A 21,239-nucleotide genomic window follows, 5' to 3' on the forward strand; every position below is an offset into this window, starting at 1 on the left:
AAGGCAGCGTAGACAAGCAGCAGGATGATCAGGGCTGTGCAGGAGACTCCACAGCCCACCATGAGTGGCACTGAGGGCATACCGGAAGGCCCCATGTCCTGTAGAGAGAAAGACATAAAAACACACACACACACAAACATACATATACCATTAAAGCGTCTCGTCAACGAATCAGTCAAGACACATGAAGGAAACACATCGCTAACTTTGTTGGAGTGCTGTGTCACAAAAATAGCACTCAAACACATTCACAGTCTTTCTTTGGGGAGCGCTTAAGTCATCATGTGATGATCTATTGTCATGGAAACCAACCCCTGGCATGCATGTTTGTTCAGTGTCATCAAGCGTCTCCACAGAAGGTAAAGTTCAGGACCCTGGACAGCGCCATTCAGGAACAAAGCCATATTTGGGCATGGAACAGAACAGTCCATGTTGTGTTTGGCAGCTGATGCAGAGCTGGGGGGGGGGGGGGGGAACAGCTGAAATATTGGGGGTGGGGGACGATGACACAGTCTTAGGATCCTAGTTTTCTTAGGACCCTGAATGCTATGAAACACAACACGTTGCCAGCCTCATATCAAAACCTAACTATATCAGCAAGAACCTTAACAAACCCTAACACTAACCCTAAACTTAATCATCTCTAACCTAACACTTAAACTTAACCATCTCTACAATATATTTAAATAACTAAAATAAAGTCCTAGAGATGAGGTCCTCAGATTCTAGCCCTGTAAACGCAGCCTCGGGTTTGGCAGGGACACACTATTGGATTTAACAGAGAGGTGGTCTAAAGTGTAGGGCGTAGAGGTCCCCTATGACGCAGGGAGGACTAGCTGTAAACCGGTGGCTGAAGACGTTCTGTTTTGTTTCAGTCCTCCACCTCTCTACTTTAATGTTTTCTTATATATCGGTTTCGGTCTTGCATTCCACCTTGTTTGGGGTCGTTATCTACTTGACACAGCTAGAGTTACCACAGTTTGTAATAGGCAGTCAGCCGCCATCCCTTGATGTTGGAGAAAATAGATGAAAAATAACCATGTAAATAATTTTTATTTGTGTTATTTGAATAGCCCAGTGATATGTAAAAATGTGGTTCTTAAGTGTGAGCAATTTGTGTCTTTTTTTCAAAGTGTGAAAAAAGTTTTTGCTCACAAGAGGCCAGTAAACAAAGTTACTAAGAATATAGAAACAGCACAAAGTAAAATAGAAGGCAAAGTAATGTACTGTATTGCTGTGGTCAAGTGGTTCAGTGTCAATCGCCGGCACTACACAAACTAGAACCTTGTTATTTGCCCCACAAGATAGACAATTCGCAATAATAATGAACGTAATTATAAGGAAATTAAAATGGACTTAAAGGGTTGGATATTGAAATGGCCTAGTTTTCCCGTGCTTCATCTGTGCTTAACACAACCCTTTAATAAGCCTTGTATAAACATGGCCAATGGTAAAAGCATGGAGTTCCCATTTCCCAGTCCCGCCTCCCACCACAGCCGGATATATTTAGATACACACACACCAGACGCGAACAAGGCCAGAGAGGCAGTGTGAGAAAGAGCAGGACAATGTGTGTGAGAGAGAGAGAGAGAGAGAGAGAGAGAGAGAGAGAGAGAGAGAGAGAGAGAGAGAGAAAGAGAGAGCAAGAGGGAGAGAGAGTGAGAGTGAGAGAATGACAGAGTGTGAGAGGGAGAGTAAGAGGGAGATAGAGAGTGTGAGAGAGAGTAAGAGGGAGATAGAGAGAGTGACAGAGTGTGTGAGAGAGAGAGAGAGAAAGAGAGTAAGATAAAGACAAAGAGAGAGAGAAAGTGTGAGAGAGAGAGTAAGAGGGAGAGAGAGCGAGAGTGAGAGAGAGAGAATAACAGAGTGTGAGACAGAGAGTAAGAGGGAGATAGAGAGAGTGTGAGACAAAGAGGAAGATAAAGACAAAGAGAGAGAGAGACAGAGAGTAAGATAAAGACAAATAGAGAGAGAGAGAGAGAGAGTGAGAGAGCAGGGGACAGCGAGCCTGTAATCTAGTGAGCCTAATAATGTAGTGTGGGTGGAGATTAGGTTGTCAAAGTTCGCACTTGAGGTGTTAATACACTGAAGGCGAAATAAAAAACAAAACTGCCAAGCGACAATTAAACGCAGAGATACAGAAGCGGAAAAAAAAATGCATTCCCTATAACCTATTGGTAAACTCCACAACACATACTTCTTAAACACACAATCATACACACACCCCTTTCTTGAGTGGATGAATTTGAATCAGGATGTTGAATATTCCTGAATTTCTTTCATCTTTCTCCATCAAGCTGGTGATTGAAGTGTCCTTTTTAAGAACAATCAGAATGCCGTGTCCAGGCTTGATTCACCCTCACTTTTTCTGTGGATATTATCTCCTTGCCCCTCCCCCCATTTCTCTTTAAAGATAAATAAAATGTTGTTAACTGTGATCAAAATGGAAGCAATTCACTGTATCTCAAGAAAGCGTGTCATGGCATCATACAGTATCATATACCTCTCAATAACATTCCTGCATGGCAACTCATTCACCAAGGCTTGGCCCGACACAGGCACACATAGAAAAAGAGAAACAACATATAAATAGAACAGCATTTGAAAGACTTGATCATTCCTCTTGGAAACATAAACTATTTATGCCCAGCGCCCAGGGAACCATGTTTGTACAATTTCAGTGTGCGTTGTGTAGATTAAAAAAATAGTCACATAACATTCGGGACATGATGTTACACAAAACTGCACTTCTGGACCCCCTCCATCAGCTCAAAAGTATTTCTTTTGAGCTGATGAATCGTCAACAAAAATGAAAAAAAGGTGTAGAGAAATTAACCGTGCCCTGATCTCAAATGAGCTACATGTGGTTGCTTTAATGTTTTTAAGATCACACAATTTAGCTCCATTTACCTCCTGGGCTGATGAGGCCTTTCAGTTTTTATTCCAACAAGATGAATCATAGTGGACTAAACACATTGGCAAGTCTTCCAACATGTACGCTGAAATACACCCAGTAGTGAGCGGTACACTCATTTCTAAGTGGGAGTGTGTATGTGTGTCAGTATGTGTGTGTGCGTAAACTCAACATGCTTACCAGCAGATTTAGAGATGAGGGGGGGAGAGAGAGAGAGAGAGAGAGAGAGAGAGAGAGAGAGAGTGAGAGAGAGAGAGAGAGAGAGAGAGAGAGAGAGAGAGAGAGAGAGAGAGTGAGAGACAAGCAGTATAGAAAGACAGAGATAGTGAGACAGGAAGTGAGAGATTGAGATAGAGTGAGAGAGAATGAGATGGATAGAGAGAGGGTGAGAGTCAAAGCATTCCTTTCAGTGATTTTCCACAGGCCGTCATTGAAGGCAATTTTTTCAGAAGGGAGTGGAAACACGCACACACGCACATACTGACACTGACACACACAAAAACCCACCTCATGAGATGGAAACAGAGATGGATAGTGGTCTAAAAAGAGAGGGAAAGGGAAAGAGGGGAAGAGAGAGGAGGGGGTAGTGAGGGAAGAGAGCGAGGGGAGAGAGATTGGATAGAGGAAAAAAAGAGAGAAGGAGGGAGAGCGCTTGAGACAAGGAGAGGGAAAAATAGAGTGAGAGGAGGAGGCGAGAGAGGGAAAGAGCAGTGGAGAGACGGATGCAAACATGAAAAGCATTTCCATTGTGCCAGAGGCTTTCCGAATAGAAAACCAGAGTTGTTGGGCTATCCTCTATGCCTTTAAATTCAAAGAACACATCAGGACACGGTTCCTCAGTCGGAGAGATCAAACGCCCAACATGCATGGGGTGCAGGCCAATGTGTGGATGAGGGCAGATCCAATATCAGTGCTCTCCCATGCTTCTAAGACTTTATGGATGACCGCTGGTGCTAGGCGCATTTCATTAGGATCGTCGGACAAGAGGAACAACGAGCAGGGATCAGACCAGCTCCTATATCCCAGTCCAGTTTCCCCAAAGGGCCTTTGGAACATTTTCTACAGAGGTTCAGTATATTCATTGGATAGAAGAATAAACATGGCCAATGTAATGTTGAGGCTAACATTTTTACAATAAGGCTACATTTATTAACCATCAATAATGCTTACTAGACCATGGGTTAACTGTTGATTCGCTGTTAAAGAATTGTTAGTTAATGCGTATGACTGCATTGACTAATGTCAGATATTGGTAAATTAATGTACCCTAATAGTAAAGTGTTACCATGTATTGATGAATTATATTCTGGTGGAACATCTGGATCAGTAGCGACTGTATTGTATCCATTATAATGGAAGGATAGGAGCTTGATTAAAAATAAACATGGCTGAACAGTATTGCTAGTCCATGTCAAGAATGAAAAGGGTGGATTTATCATCTTGAAAAGGGAATAGATAGGAGTGGATGTTTTTGTGTGTGTGTGTGTGTGTGTGTGTGTGTGTGTGTGTGTGTGTGTGTGTGTGTGTGTGCTTGTACCCATGTTTTATGTGTGCTGCATGGATTGAAGTATGCACTCTGTGTGTGCATCACAGGAGTAGATTAAACAGGGTTGGTTTGGCTGTTTGGGTAACCAGGTTCCCATGGGTATGCTGGGCTATCATGTGATTGGTAAGACAGCTATTTTCAGCACGGGAAGTTTAGCCTACTTATGCGCTCTGCACAGGAACGCCTACACTCACCCCTATCTATCTATCTATCTATCTATCTATCTATCTATCTCTCTCTCTCTCTCTCTCTCTCTCTCTCTCTCTATCCATGTATATATTCATCTATTTATCTATCCATAAATATATATATATATATATATATATATATATATAAACATCCATACATCTATCGGTACATATATCTATCCATCTATCTATCTAGCCATATATATATATATATATATACATCTATCCATCCATCCATCTATCAATGAATCAATCTATCTCTGTCCATCTTTTCATACATAAAGCTGTTGGGTTTGTGTGTATCTTTATGTCAGTGTCAGTTGTCTGCCTGCCTGTCTGTGTGTCCTTCCGTCCATCATTTATTAATCTCAGTGGCTGGCGGTATAGCCGAGGGTTCTCGCCCGTCTGAGAGGGTTGTCGGTGCATTGCTCCACTCCGACCTATTGCTCAGAAGCTACAGTCCCCCATGGAAGTGCAGCCGCAGCGAGCCAGTCAGATAGCAAAAGTTCATGCACAAGTCAGAGATGAACTTTTCCTGCCTCTTGAAACATAAACAAACCAATCGAAAGAAGGAAACAAAGATTGAATTGAACTTGGCTCTTTAGTAAAGAACAGGGGCAGGATAGGGTTGTGTTTAGGATGTCTCTCAGCCCCTAGATCCACAGCCTTACCCAAAACTGATATACTTTAAGCTGCTTTGAATAAGGTCTCTGCTAAATAACCAAATACTAGGGAATTTATATGCTGAGACCATTGTAGAGATGCTCCTTCAAAAACTCTTAAAAGCATTATAGGATTGGGTCTACCTCAATGTAGTTAGATTATAGCTATTAACAACCTGTGCATGTAGATTGTGTGTGTGTGTGTGTGTGTGTGTGTGTGTGTGTGTGTGTGTGTGTGTGTGTGTGGGTGTGTGTGTGTGTGTGTGTTTGTGTGTATTTAAATGGCAGACTGCATGGAAATGGTTATGTTTCAGAATTAGTACATAAGAGATGGATGCATCTGACTCATTGCCGTAACATCTGACCAATACATCGACTTTTGTAAAGCAAACAATGCTTGAAAAATCAAGTACCACATAACAAGAGTTACCCAACACATTTAACGTCTGTTGGGCAAACAGACATGTTTGAGTGTGCCCAAACACAGGCTGGAGCCAGACAACGATAGACGAGCCGCTATCCAAAATGTCAACAGGAGGCGCAGTTATTTAATCCATCACTCCTGTTGCGTTCCGCATTGTCCCAAATGATTGTTGCTTTATTTTTCAAAGGCTGTCAGACACATCAAGTCGAGTATTGTTGTGATTAGTGTGAGCTTCTTTTCATATGGCTCGGTCTAGTTGAAAAGGTGGTCTCTGGGTACGGTTCATGGTGAAAGCTACAGCACCAAAACACGGGACTGCTTTATAGTGATGGTCATAGTGAACTATAGTCATAGTGAAATCTGCACGGACATATAGTGTAAGGAATGGGAGCGAGAATGTGGTTCTTGACATTGTCTCCAAAGTATCAATAAGAGTAGGAATGGAGATGGAGATTGACTCCACTAGTAGACTCCAGGAGTAGTTCATTTTTTCCACACGGGAGCAACAAATGTTGCGTAGATGATGATGCAATTGCACTATTCATCTTCTTCTGTCGAACCTCAACAATCTCACAACATTACTAACGGGAAATCTTAGTGGCAGGGGACAGGAGATGGGGGAAAATCATACTCATGCACGGTACAAGACAATTCTACCTTATCTGGAAACAGCCTTTCACAATAACGCTTTGAGGCCAAGTTAAACCGTACAACTGTGGATCACATGTCTAGGAACTGCAAGCACATTTTCATGTTTTTTATTTTCTTCTTAAAATAGTTTTGTGTGTGTTTGTGTTGGTGCGTGCGTGTGTGGGTGTGATTGTGTGTGTGTGATTGTGTGTTGTTATTCTCTCTCTCTCTCTCTCTCTCTCTCTCTGGTACCCTGGTCAATTACTTCAGAGGGAGTCCTAGGTTCATGTCCATCCTGATAATCTGCCTTGAGTCCATGAAAAAGCAACAGAGGAGGAGCTAGCGTTTACCTTGGTATGAGGCGCAACTATGAATGACGACATCACGACGATCCTGGGAACATTTGACATGTTCCCATCACATGTCAAACAACTCATCTAGTGGTTTTAATACAGCCTTGGTGAGCAGACTAGTGATACTTATGAGCAGAGTATATTGGCATGAAACTCAACAACGACCAATCTGTCTATATCTCTGTGAAGGGGATTCATAAAACATTGGCATAAAGTAGTCACTGCAGATTGAACAGGTTGAAAACTAAGTTAATATAACTCAATTATAATATTGTCATTGTACAAGTCAAGTACAGGATTTTAAACGATGTGGTTTATGATCCTGAAGCAGATACCAGTCAACCTAAAGAGAAAAAATTACTTAAATATTAGTGTAAGTACCATTTATTATAGGGCTTCTAATGTAAGAATGATCAAGGTTATAATTGCGTTGCCTTAAAACACCTCAAATAAGTTTAATGACATAGGACAAGCACATATTATATTTCATTACCAAAATCACTGAATCACAGCAATGAGCTGTCTAGCCAAATAATATGTAGGACTATTTCCAAAAGCATGGAAGCAAGAATGAAATTATTCACCTGAAGTAAAAAATTAGTGTAGAAAAGATTAACTTAATTAAATCAAATACCACGTATTTGAGACGAAGCACAACCAGGCCTTCCCGTTACCTGTATGTGATCTTCAAGGGAACAGGAAATTCAACAGGAAATAAAATACACAAAGAAACATTGAGCGATTGTCACACACACGCGCGCACACACTCACATATGCAAACACACACAAACACACACACTTGTGAGAGCACAGATGCGCACACGCACTCACACAGACAAACTTATGAAATGTAGCAAACAAGACATGAAGACACCCTTTGAAATCCAGCCTAAACTTAGCTATATAGATCCACCATTATGCAACCCTATGCACACAAACATGCACAAAGACACAAACACAAAACCTCCGCCCGCGCATGTTATTCAAAGTTCAAACGCCATGTCTATAGCATCTCAACATTGGGTTAATAGGCCTCAGACTGTGTGTAGTGATCTGTGCTCACCACTCTGTTACACAAAAGCCAAGCGCAGAGGTGAAAAAGGAAACGGGTGAATTTTGCACTACGGCAGACAGAGTTCCCGCCGTCGCTAGGCAACGATAATAAACTGGTCTTAAGAGAAGCACTTAAAGTAAAATAAATTGACCTTTTCTGTGAAAAGAACAACACCAAACACATGTGCCCCGGTTTGAACGGCGTGCCTTAGCGACATCAGACAGGAGATTGGAAACGCATGGTGTTGTAACTAGAACATACTGACAATACGCAGGCGACACCCCATGTTCGTTAAAACAGGGTGACATTGGTAAAAGATCTCTTGGATATTCACTGTGACATTCTGAAAATATCCAAAGGCTTTGTTTTATTCCACATGGTTGGGAATCTTTTAAGCACCATGAGACGGCTTTATTATGAACTCTGTAGAAATCTGGCTACCTGTCAGTCCCTAACTCTCTCTCTCGCTCAGGCCCGTTCTCTATCCATCTCTATCTGATTCTGTGTCACTCTCTCTCTGTCTGTCTCTCTGTCTCTCTCTCTAGGAATTTCCTCTTCTTTGGGTCTAAAATTGGCACCCACACAAACACACACACACACACAGGCGCCCTGGGAGTAAACAGGATTAGCGGGCTATCCTTCGCTCTACTGTAAACGGCCTGTAATGGCAGCGGTGACTTTTAAATCCCTCCATCTCTCTCTCTCTCTCTCACTCTCTTCTTCCCTCTCTGCCTCTGACTCCATCCCTTTCTCCCTTTTCTATTAAACATGGAGGTTAATCCCCTACCATCGCCACCGCTAACTCCCCCCCCCCCCCCCCCAGCACCATGCCCCAGGATAAGCTGCCGGAGCCGGGCTGCAGACACTCAGCACAGCTCCTCCACCAGCACCACAGCCTGGATCTGCTCCATGAAACGGAGTGCGTGCGTGCGTGCCTTTGTGTGCCTGTGTGCGTGTGTGTCTGTGTTTGTGCCTTTGCGTGTGTTTGTGTGTACACAAAAGCTGTGTGCGGCATTGAGATCACGCAGGCATGTCGGCATCATTGTGTTTGTCTCGTCCACACTTGATTGATTTCATATATGTATTAAGCCCCCCCCCCCCCCCCCCCCACTAAAAGACACACACACACACACACACACACACACACAACCGCTCTCTCTTTCAATCCTTCTTTCTCCCTCTCTCTTGTTCTCATCCTCAAGGAGCTCCTTTATGCCTCAGTGGCAGCAGCATCTGATTGGATGAGGGGCCGTAACCTCCAAGAGAACTGTGGTGAACACAGGCCTTGGGCCCTGTCACCCACATACACACAAACACACACACACTTATCTTTAATGGGTAATTGGGCTGAATGATTCCCACTTTAAAATTTTCTATCGGTTGGCCAAAACCGAAAATGACATAAGTGGCAAAACATGGAGGTCACTATGTCACTATGAAATAATAAATAAATAACAGCATGGGATATCGAAAAGTAAAGGTTGAAAGACTCAGCGATTATGATTTTTCTAATGCATTGTTTCCTTTTCCTTCTTTGCCTTCTGACTGGTGCAGTGAGAATGGGCTTCCGACCTCAGGCATGGAGAAGGGATAAAGCAACGTCAGCACCCAACCAGCTCTCTATTTCCCAACCCAATGTTTCACCGCTGTTAGTTATTGTTTTACAGCCACCCTGTAGCCATCAGTGAACGAGAGAGAATAAAGCAAGTGGGAATAAAAACAATTAATGAGGGTGATAATATCATTCCAAACAATCAATTTGTTTCCTTATCCAGTATAGCCCACTCGACACACTCCTCTGCCTGGATCATAAAACCCTTACTGGCAGCCTTTGCTGGTATAACATGTCACCATGCCTTCTGTCCTTTTCATCCGCCTCACTTCCATAACCTCCATCATTAAACCGTGGACTGCAGCCTTTCCCTCCCCTCCCCTTACCACCATTGCCACTATCCAATCCCCTCCAGCACATACAGGCAAGTTACAGAAGAGTTGGCATGTCAATCCATCCCTATGTATTCCTTAGCCTGTCGGCGCCTGTGGAAACAACTGCGATACTTGGCCCTTGGGTAAATAAGACTGATTGAGTGGAGAGAGCAGACTCAGGGAAGGGGCCGCAGGGTTTTGGATGGAGGATTGAAAACGCATAGGGGGTGAGTTGAAAATGAGCCGAGCTTGGAAGGTGTATGAACACCAGAGGGTGGGATGATGGTTGTGGTGGTGGGGTTGAACGATCGGTGACCGTGATTGACGGAGGGGTCGGCTGGTGGTCATGTGGGGAAGGGAGTTGTGGTGATGGGTGCCCGGGTGCATAATGGGACACTACAAGAACAAGAACAAAAAACAAAACCAAAACAAACACAACTTTTGCCCATTAGCGGCACACAGTATGAGTGGGTCAATGGAGGCATCAGGGGCGAGGCATTAACCTGAAGTGCACTAAAAGCATGCTTTAATCATGCTGCGGAAACACCAGGAGCCAGTGAAAATGATTTATGGCGGGCACAGGCCATGCCCCGTACACACACACGCACACACGCAGTCGCACACACATGCACAAGTAAATCTCTTGCCCTGGTGTTCGATTTTTTATGAAACCTGGATGGGTGTTTCTTTCCCTTTATCGATGTCTGATATGCATATGGAAATAAATGCAAACACAACTATGTATAAACATAAACAAACCACAAAAAGGTTGCCACTTCCTTTCCTTGGAAACAATTGCTAATCAACTGATTTGCTATGGGCCCAAACAACCATCACCAGCATCTGGTACTCAAGCATCTGACAAACAGGTAGCATCCATCTGTTGATACAGAAACCCAGACACTTTGAACCAAGCAAAATACACAACCAATAACACACCCGTTTCAAAGCTGTCATTTCACAACACAAAAACAATGCTTGCTAGACACTGAGCCTGGTCAGCCCATCGCACTCCACCACTAACACCTCCCCAGTGACCTGAGGAGCTTGGTCACGTTAGCGCTTTAGACAATTAGCCCCGGTCCCATAGAAAAACGGCCGCTTTGGCAGTCGCAACTCACCGGGTCTTTAGCTTGCTGTGCTAACACGGCGTAGGTGGATATCCTGCTGCACAGACATTTGGTGTGGACGGCGGTTGAAGTGAGCGTTTGGCAGCCTTCTGTGCCCCAGTTTTCTGCTCCGGCTTCCCTGGAGGTGGGACAAACAATTGAGAGTGGTGAGTCTGACAATCATTGCGTTGAGTGTGCACCCAAAAACACAACACACACATGAACGCCAACACACTAGCGCATGCACGCACACACACACACAATTCAACGGCAATGGCTTTTACACTCCCTGCTGCATAATGCAGAAAGAGGCAGAAAATAGAACACAAAAGTAATAATGTCTGTTTATCTGTCTGATGCATTTATGCAGTCTAACTTGAAGTGGACATTGATGTCCTCTGCAACACATACAACATCTCTACACACAGATGAATAGCTGTTTTGTATACCGCTGCCACGAGCTTGACACATGATCAACCCTCTATATTCTGCCTGAACCCCGAATTTTCAAGAATATGATGCTTCAAGAAATACCTTATTTTTACGATGAAAGATTTGGCACCAGACTGAAGCACAGAACAGGGAAGCAGTATGCATGCATGTCCAGTTCTTTACTCGTACGTTGGCTGTGCGTGGGAGTTAAACAAAGACTTTTGTCCATCCTAGCGAGTGAAATGCACATTTGAACTGGCCATGGAAGAGAGAGAGCATTTCCCTTCAAGCACTCTAATAGAGGGACGAGTGCGAAGGGCGATCGATGGGACAGCGGTCTTTAACTCAGACTAATTACATTGGCTCCACACGCTACACATTAGCCTCAGTGTTAACCTCCCTCCAAGCCCCTTTGTGAACCTGTTATGGGACAGTCTGTGAGGTGGGGAGCGGCCGTCGCAACAGGTGCTGGTTGGTCCAGAGATTAAAAGGTCAGTTGGAGTAGTGGGTGACTTTATATCCAGAATCAATGATTTGTGCTGAATGCCAGTGAATGAATCAGTGTTCCAATCGATTGATTGATTAATGAATGAATGAGATGAGCCCAATGAGTTGGGTACTTGTTGTAGTTTACAGTAACAAACACTTCCATGGAGACGCTTGCTGTCATTAATTGACTGAAGAAAATGGAGCTTACGGCTAGAGTAGCTATCTATTACTAAAGATATCGCAAGGCATGAGTGTATTTTTGTTTATTGTTGCATTGCTATATCTTCTTTCTTTGTCGGCTTTCGCATCCGATTCATCGTTTGACAAAAGATCGAATGATAACACGCCTTAATAAAGGTCACCACCCCGAGGGTAAGTCTTTGTCTTCAGCGTCTCAAAACATTAGCTTGAAATAGCTTGCATTTCACCTCACGCTAGCACTTCACACCATTAGGAATTTGCATACGAATGTAAATCCCTCCAAATCATTCAAGCAAGTGGAATATTCATAGTACCCAGAAGGCAATGTTTCTGTACATCTATTTGTTCGGTTTGTGTGTCAACAGCGACACCAGACTTATTTCTTCTGCGTGACATTTCAAGAGCAGAGACCTCTTTAAGTAATTGCCCACATGTCAACATCATTATCAGCATTTCGGTTTATGAGTACAGCACGAAACGATCATTTAAATATCTGTCATCTTTTATAGACTTAACATTAATATAGAGATAACAGGAAATTTTAAAAGACAAAACAAACACACGCGCAAGCACATACTCACACACGTGCATACACACACTCATAAACCTACACTATCATCTCTCTCTCTCTCTCTCTCTCCCTCCCTCTCTCTCTCTCCCCCTCTCCCTCTCTCTGTCTCTCTCTCTCCCTCTCTCCCTCTCTACCTCTCTCTCTCTCTCTCCCTTATCTTTTGTCCCTCTTGCTCTCAGTCATAATGTCAGCAATTTGAGAGCAGTTCTCTGATGGTTCGCAAACTACAAGCCGACACTTCAAAGACTAAAGATCTGAAAAATTACAAAATCACCATGATGGAGGGATGCTCTGCGTAGGCTAGCTGATAGGCTGCTGCATGCTGGCAGTGTGCATGTGTGGGCGTGTGTGTGCATGTGTCTGCGTGAGCATGTGTTGAAGCCAATGATAAGCATCAGAAAGATGATAGAAATGCAAATTGGGGTTAATTTAATTAGTGACTAATCAGCAATGTGTTGTTTGGAATATATGTAAAATAATTTAAATGTGTACAATTTCAGTGTTAATGTGCGGTTGCGTTATGCACTGAGTTTCAAGGAGGAACTAGAGACTACTAAATTGATCAATAAATGAATGAAATTAGCAAGGAACCATAATGACAGACGTAGACGGCATTCATGTATGCCGTATCTATGCACGCCTCTCGGGTTCTTCTCAGCTAATCATGTTCAAAGGTTTAGAATTTTCATTCGATTTGCATTTTCATTCACGGCTGTTGGACATTGACCTGTGACTGACATCCCAGTAGATTAATTCATAACGAGTGAGAAAAGTTAAGGCACCATTGACATGTTGTGTTTGTGTTTGTGTCTACAAAGACGCATAAATGCAGTATAATAGTCCATTGAGCATTATGAACGCAGATAGGAAAAAATATGTCCTTGTTGATTTATACATGTTGAAATTCAGATATATGCACACAGGATACATCCATCATCCATAATACAACGGTAAGGCCATAACTAGTGGATGATAAGTTTATATTTGATTTCTAAAATAGGGAATTTGTCAGTGTTTATAACTATGCTTACACACACATAATCACACAAACACATGACCATCATTCGTATGACCACAAAGCAGAGCTTTTGTATTATAGAACTATAAAGAACTGAATTCCCTCAAATGTACCTTCTCACAGCCATGCTTGCAAGAACTTCATCTGATCCAAGCTTTTGTTTAGCCAAAAGGCCAAGTTGACTACTTTGGTCTGAATGATCTCGATTCAACCGTAAAGGGAGGGAACCTTAGGTCACAAAATATGTCATTCTATTCAAAAAGACTGAGGCAAAAAGTATAGGTCATTCTTATTTATTTATTTGTCTATTTATTCATCTATTTCAGGGAATTGGTTCAGTGTTGACTTGCATGCTTAGTTTTCAGTGTTAAACAGTGTTATATAGTGTATTATTAATGTGGGGTCTTCATTATAACCTGTATCAATTACGAAACAGATCAGAGGTTTACCAACTCTGCAGCCCCAATAAACAAACGGGCACCTATTTAACACTGTTGATAGCTTGCTACAGAGATAGAACGCATACCTCAGTGCGCATACAACTATTGATTGAGGATTGAGGATTGCATTTGCAAAACCCTTTAGCCAAGAATTAGTTCAGTTATTTCTCTATAAAAAGAGCATTCTGTATATAAAACCGAAGGCAACTAAGAGGGCTAAGTCAAATTGAGGCTTACACATTCTCCTGTGGAACATCGATTTAGGCTGACGAAAAAAAAGCCCAGAATGGAGTCAGATCAAGGGAGCATGAGCACACAGCTCAAATGATTTCACGGACAGATGCAAAAAGCATCCAGTAAATATATACAAGGCACACACACACCCACACACAAAAACCCACGCATAAAAACACACTAGTGTGGAGTATATTGTGTATATTGCTGCAATATTTACATTTTTTTTTTTTCAGCATTTATTTACACACATTTCCCTTATTATCCACACTCACTAACCTATGATTAACCTTTTGATGAACCCCAACCATTGAAGCCTCGTCTACGGTAGTTATATTTCACTTTCCCCTTAAGCCATTCCCTGCTCTCAAGAAAATTACAGATGGTACAAATGATCAACAGATTATGCCAGGCGATCTATCTAGATTAGGTGTGCGTCAGAACATAAACATAACATAATAATGTGGGTTTAATCCCTGGCTCTCATCAGATGGAAGAACAATCTAAAATAAAGAAAAAAGAAAATAAACACAACGCTGTAATAAAGTGATTTTGCTACAAATGCAGTCGAATTCCTCATTTGCGACCACCTATGTTACAAAATGATCTGCTATAGAACCTTTTCCAAAGGAGGCCTAAACAGATGTAATGGGTTATTTCACACTAAAGACATTATACAACAATTACCAATAGAGCAGTCACATTACCCAGCTGAAGGACAATGCAGAGCTTTGTTATCTATTGTCAATTAGTTACCTGAAAATGCATTTACCTCCACTGGTGTTTCATAACGGACTGAAATCCAGCTCTCTCAGGTACTTGGGTAAACAAAGTATTGTTGTTCTTTTATTTTCTTTATTTCTTATATATTATTTTTTGGGCATTTTTAATAGAGATGGGGCCAAATTTACTCTAGATAACTTCCCATCCTAAACTTTTATTCATGTATACGAACACCAGCACTCTCACAAGGCTACGGCATTGTTTTACAACTACTTATTTTTCAGACTTTACTATTATAGGGAATTACAGTGCACATATTCACTTGGTTGGATATATCCAATAAAACAATGCAATGCTATGCAAAATCCTATTTAGTCTGGCCGCATAGGGAGGGATGCATCATCACCATTGAGCCTGGTCTCGAGTATCGAGACCGATTGATTGTCCGTGTATAGGCTCCCATGGGGTGTAGCACCATATGTCTGGTCTGGAGCTTGCTGGATATACACAAGTCAGTGGAACGACTTTTGGCATAAACCGGATCGTCAATGCGTTTGTACGGGCAGCTAAAAAAAGCCATGTTTAAATATGTGGTGTCTAATCGCAGCTGCATCTATGTTTTGTCTGTCTCTGATTTAATTAGGTTAATCTCAAGCACCCTTCACATAACAAGCCAATCTAAGTGCATTGATTACGTACACTTTTGAGGTAATCCAAAACATCCACATCCAAAAACATAACACTAAACTATTTAATTATCTAAAATAATTAACAATTTGTTGTGATTGGTACAATGGCCCACAGTCACGTGTTATCAATCCACTTCATTTGTTAAGCCTTTTTTTTTAAATCATCAGGTACAAAGTCAACACTCCCTCCTATCCGTCATACATCGTCATCGCAGTGACATTAAAATAACCCATGGCCATAGACATAAAACTGTAGTGCATCAAGGCCTATTTACCAACCATGCATAGTTTCGGTTTTACTTTGGGTTCTAGATGATCTTACAACAGGGCCACATACTGACCCACTTAATCCTCCATGTCTTAGTACTGGGGGATCTGGGGGGTATGTGGCACAACACCCTGTGGCGGCCCTTCATCTCCCGTGTAGTGATACTTTGTCAATGACCTCTATTGCCACCCGTTGCTCTCTGACATGGCCAAAGGCTAATTTATAAGCCTCTTTACTTCGATAATCTTTCTTCTTCGTGTGCCGGTTCTGTGCTAGCTTGCGAAAAGGAAAGCTGTGCTACATAGAGATTCTCCACAGGCTGAAATGGCTCGCATGTTCTATTCTTCTGCCTTCAGGGTTTTACACAGTCACCGATCACCCATAACACCAATATCATAGCTTTTACTGATCTACTTCTACAATAAATGAATCAATTGTTTTAGTACTAATCATTTACATCTATACTATTTTCAAGCATTCATTCAAGTATCTAAAACGTATACAGTTGCCTTCTTAAGTTATTTTCGACTAAAGTAGATGAAAACTCTCAAGTATTTTTCAAAGTACGTTCAACGTACAGAAGTGACCCAGAAAAAGAGCGGTAGAAACATCAACTGTTACTCACCAAGCAGCGCGCTCACGCTACAGCTCAACTGACAAAGAGGCTGGCGGGTTATTCCAATGTTCAGCGGAGTGTCGAACATATAGTTCTCTTCTTGTGCTCCCAATACTGAGAGTACAAGCTAGTGGATATCCAGCAGGAGACTTCACATACCCAGATTGCTGGTAGCGCTTTTTCCCAAAGGGTACACTTCCAGGTCACATGACGATGAAATCAATTCAGCAGCAGCCGCAGCACCACCACCAAATAAACAGCTTTGGCTTCACAATTCCATGCACTGAGCGCCCTTGACGGGTACACCCCCAAAGTCTCAACAGCCCACAATTATCCCCAAAAAACAGGCAACAACATTAGCAAAAGTTTCACATTTTCCCGCACCGGGGATTTCAAATTCTAACCCCTCGCTTTTTACGGCCAGCAGTGTCACCAGATCTAAATGCCTATGGTCCTCCATCAGAATACACAGTCTGCGGACACAGCCAAAGCGCAGAGCTCCATGTCGTGGGCCAGTAAGCTCCGGGTGTCTGTCCGCGGTCCTCTCCGCCACTCCGCTGGTCGAGAAAGCCCCAGATAAGCCCCTACTGGCCCATGTCCTCGCTCTGGGGCAGCTAGCTTTCTGACATTGTTACTGATCCCTTCTGCTCCGTCAGATGGGGAGGAGGGAGGGCAGAGGAGTGGGGTTGCGGAAGTGGGACAGAGTTTGACAACACCCCCCCCCCCCCCCCCCCCCCCCCCCCCCCCCTCCCCTTCTCGACCATCATCACAGATACACACACACAGAAGGCGTGTGTCTGAATGCATGGTATTCAAACGTCTATGGAGACATACACATTAGGGAAGACTTAACATTTGCAATCCTGACGTGACAGCCAGAGCTTGGATTAATAGTGCTGATAAGGCTCTGAGTGATTAGGATTCAGAGAAGGTCTGATGCACATTGAATTGTTCTGTATTTTTTTGATATGGGGTGATTAGCAAGACAGGTCCTTCTAAGTGCTGCTAATAAAAGTCTGAAAGACACATTTTCTTTGGCTGTCTTCCCTGAATACGGCAGGTTTTATGCCACGGCAATCCCCAGAAGACCGAAGCACATTGAGACTGAAATTGACGGGCGTAGCTTTCGGAAAAAAATTGATTGCATATGCATTCCCAGTGCCTCAAATTCCCTAACAATGCAATTCAAAGACGCCAAAATAAAGTGGACGAGAAAGCGGCACTTAAATATATGGACGTGGCTTTTATAGAGAGTGCACGAATGGTGTAATATACGAAATTCGAAACTGGACGTTTTTTTCGTATCGGCCACGGGGTCAAGGATTGGACACTGCCAGCGCTGGCCTCTCTTTCCACTGCTGTAGCCAATCCCTCGGCAGAGTACTACACTCTTGTGTCAAAATAAGGGCACACCGGCCATTCATGCTGTGTGATACGCCATTATATCTCGGAGGCTTAGGTGGATAGGTAATAGGTCGGCAGTGGGGTCAGAGGTAGGGTGAGGAGGGGAAGGTGTAATATGAGCCCTGTTTCTTTTCTTTTTTTTACCGCAGTAATCCACCCGTTCACACAAGAGATTAGAAATGGGATTAAGTGACTCGACTCGATCACACGCAGACACACGCAGACACACCGACAACCACACACACACACACACACACACACACACACACACACACACACACACACACAGACACCGACAACCACATCCAGACACACTGACTCACACACTTACTAATAGACAGACATGTGACTACAGTCAACCAGTTACCTAACTTAACATTTATAGTAGTGTGCATGTCCATTAGGTAATACTTTACTTGACTAAATACTCTTAAACAGATGTCCAGTTAATGCCTGGCTGCACTGGAGATTTCCCATGTGGATTATAACGTTCCCTTCTACCCTGACTCATAATACGGTGGGATAAATGGATGAATGAGTACATGGAATAAGAAGTGAATTTTTAAAATATGTTTCTCAGAGTGAATTTTGGACTAATTGATTTAATATGTGTGCAAATCTGGAGAAGAGTGTTCCCCGGAGAGGAAGGGTCTGAGGGTTTGTGTCCACTGATCTACAGATGATACCAAGGACCAGTGCAGATTAGGAGTGGATTAAACCCCTCCCTCTGCCTACACACACACACACACACACACACACACACACACACACACACACACACACACACACACACACACACACTTGATTTAAGTACTCTGAAACATAGGACGTCGATTTATGGGTCGTTGCTGCACTGGAACGCCATGGTTAATGCCTGGCCATTTGAGATTCTCTATTTGGATTATTGTGGTACCTTCAACACTGATCACACTTGCAACAGTTATTAAAGAAATAAAGAAAGAAGGGCATTAATACATAAATGCACATCGGTGTGCATATTTGAATATTGCAATGTATATTTAATGGATTACTCAAAAGAGGGAGGACATTTGCGCCCACGAGAGAGTCGTTCCGTTAATATATCGCACTGTTTACAAAGTGGAAAGTTTGAATTTAGCCAAGGCCTTCAAAGAAGCACGAGGAATGCATCCAATGTCTCAATATACCCATTTGTAACTCATGTAATCCTTAACTGGGTCAAGGTAAAGAGATGCTTGAAGCCAAGCCATCGATCAACCTTTAAGACACATTCAGTTCCAACGGCTGAGGTGAGAGAGAGAGAGAGAGAGAGAGAGAGAGAGAGAGAGAGAGAGAGAGAGAGAGAGAGGGACAGACAGACGGACAGCACACATGGATAACCCTTGATCCCATATAACCAACATGGCCGGATTTGCATGCTGCTCTGCTATCAAGACGTGCTATGCCTAACAACGTCTATTTGTGTCCCATATTTTGTTTTTTTGCAGAACAGGCTGAGAAGACCGGGAGGGGGTGATAGGGGTGGTGGTGATGGCGGTGGTGGTGGTGGTTAGGATTTGTTGAGGGATGGAGAGCACACAGATTCCAATAGGCAGATGGCGCGGACATATGGGCCTGTTAAGGGGCTAAATAAATAAATAAACACAGACGCGTAAATACAGAGATGAACCGTGCACCGACGCCAAAACGCCAGGCCAACTTTTTGCAGGCTGAGGGAGCGCTCAAAGTGTAGAGTGATCTCCGGTCAAAGTCGCTTACGAAGGCATGGATCAAAGCACAGAGCTGCAGTCGAAGTCATGTACATAAGAGCCGGGAGTGGGCAGTGTGGCGGGGGGAGGGGGCTGAATGCGGGTCCACTTTCCATCCTTAATCCTGGCATAAGTACGTACATTAGACAATGCTGTGGTTCGACAAGAGGCTGGGCCGAATCCGAAACAATAACCCGACATTAGGTTTGTGCATTTCAGTTTATAACAGGAACGCGGTGCCAGCAGGCAGCTGCATGAAGAAAGACTTTCCCTCTTAACCGTTGACTTGTAGATTTCCCTTTCCTTCCAGTCCTCACACCCATATTGTTCTTTATATATACATTTGCCACCATATCTCTGCTTTCAAAACTTCACACTGAAACTAGTGGGTCAGTGACATGTTGGTAGAGATTACTTCAACCAAACCAATGGCTTACGGCAGCATATATTGATCATTACAACTCGCTAGATAATTTGCAGACGCAAACATATCGACAATCTCTGCTGGGGCTCAGAGAGTACCAGTGGTCCGACAAATTTTGGTGACGTAGGCAAGATTTTATATGATAATTTATTCATCCCAAATGAAAATAGAATTGATAATCAAAGACTCAGGATTCAAGGTCGGGTTTTAGAGGACATGAGTCTTCTTGAATGTATCAATCATTGTCACGGATGCACTTATGATGCAGCACTTAGGCGGGAAAAACAATCGTACACAATTGACTAACCTAATGGCTTGATTACCATACCTAAAAAGTATGCACACATCTAAATGTCGTTTGAACTCTGTTCAGATTTTCTTCTCTATACCTAATATTATGCCTCTATCTGTTTTCCATAAACTATGGCTGACAAATTCTAACTGACAAATTCAATACCCATAATAGAGTTAGCTCTTAGCTAACTCTATTATGGGTATAACCTTTTTGCTCTTATACTCGTGCTATGTGATGGGTATAAACAACCAATTGATCGCCACCATTAACCACTAATATCGATCCCATATTGATCACTTCCGATCGCTGTTCCACATGATCCTTGTTTATTCCCTACATGTTGCCATGGCCGGGGTTGGCGATTTATAGCAGAACAAACAGCAGTAGCCGTCAACTGTGAAAGGAAAACAGTAGGGGAGGGCAGGCCTCCATGCTGGCGTCTTGTCTCGAATACTACTATACACTAGCCGTTCCCGTTGGAGGCCCGGCCAGCCACACATAAAGCAAATGATAAACAGCAGGCTCAGCACTGTGAACCAGAGGAAGGCAACAATTTGCGTTCCAATGCGCTTATAGAGCCGGCGCCCTGGGGGTTTCGGGCTGTTGATGTTAATTTATTTATTCCATGCCTTCTTAGACCACACAATATTAAAGCATTAAACATAAGTACCTCATTGGACCACTTCTGACTAGTTCCTGCTTCTACGCATAGTGGTCAACACAACACCGTATAAAGTTGTAAGGGTCTGACATAAATCAGAGCCTATAGGCTTCTTTAGCATTCCCTTCACCCTGATATAGACTGAATTTTCACCTGGATCCGAGAGGTGCTTCACGAACCACCTCAAGAGTGCTTGTCCGTTGAGCCTGTTTCTCTGAATAAACAATCAAAACCACGATAA

The 21,239-nt window shown here is 43.0% G+C and overlaps 1 protein-coding gene across 1 annotated transcript in view; it reads right to left on the bottom strand.

Annotated features, from left to right (window-relative positions):
* Positions 1-21,239, bottom strand: part of adgrb2 (adhesion G protein-coupled receptor B2) — a gene marked incomplete at its 5' end in the record, with an annotated part of 138,477 nt that overhangs the window by 45,565 nt on the left and 71,673 nt on the right. The window contains 2 exons of the mRNA XM_079748795.1: positions 1-98; positions 10,819-10,945. The exon at positions 1-98 is cut by the window's left edge and continues 6 nt beyond it. Of these exons, the coding sequence (XP_079604921.1) occupies positions 1-98; positions 10,819-10,945 (225 nt within the window). The remainder of the gene's footprint in view (positions 99-10,818; positions 10,946-21,239) is intronic.

This window comes from Pollachius pollachius (genome assembly GCF_949987615.1).
Source record: "Pollachius pollachius genome assembly, chromosome: 13".
Classification (NCBI taxonomy): domain Eukaryota; kingdom Metazoa; phylum Chordata; class Actinopteri; order Gadiformes; family Gadidae; genus Pollachius; species Pollachius pollachius.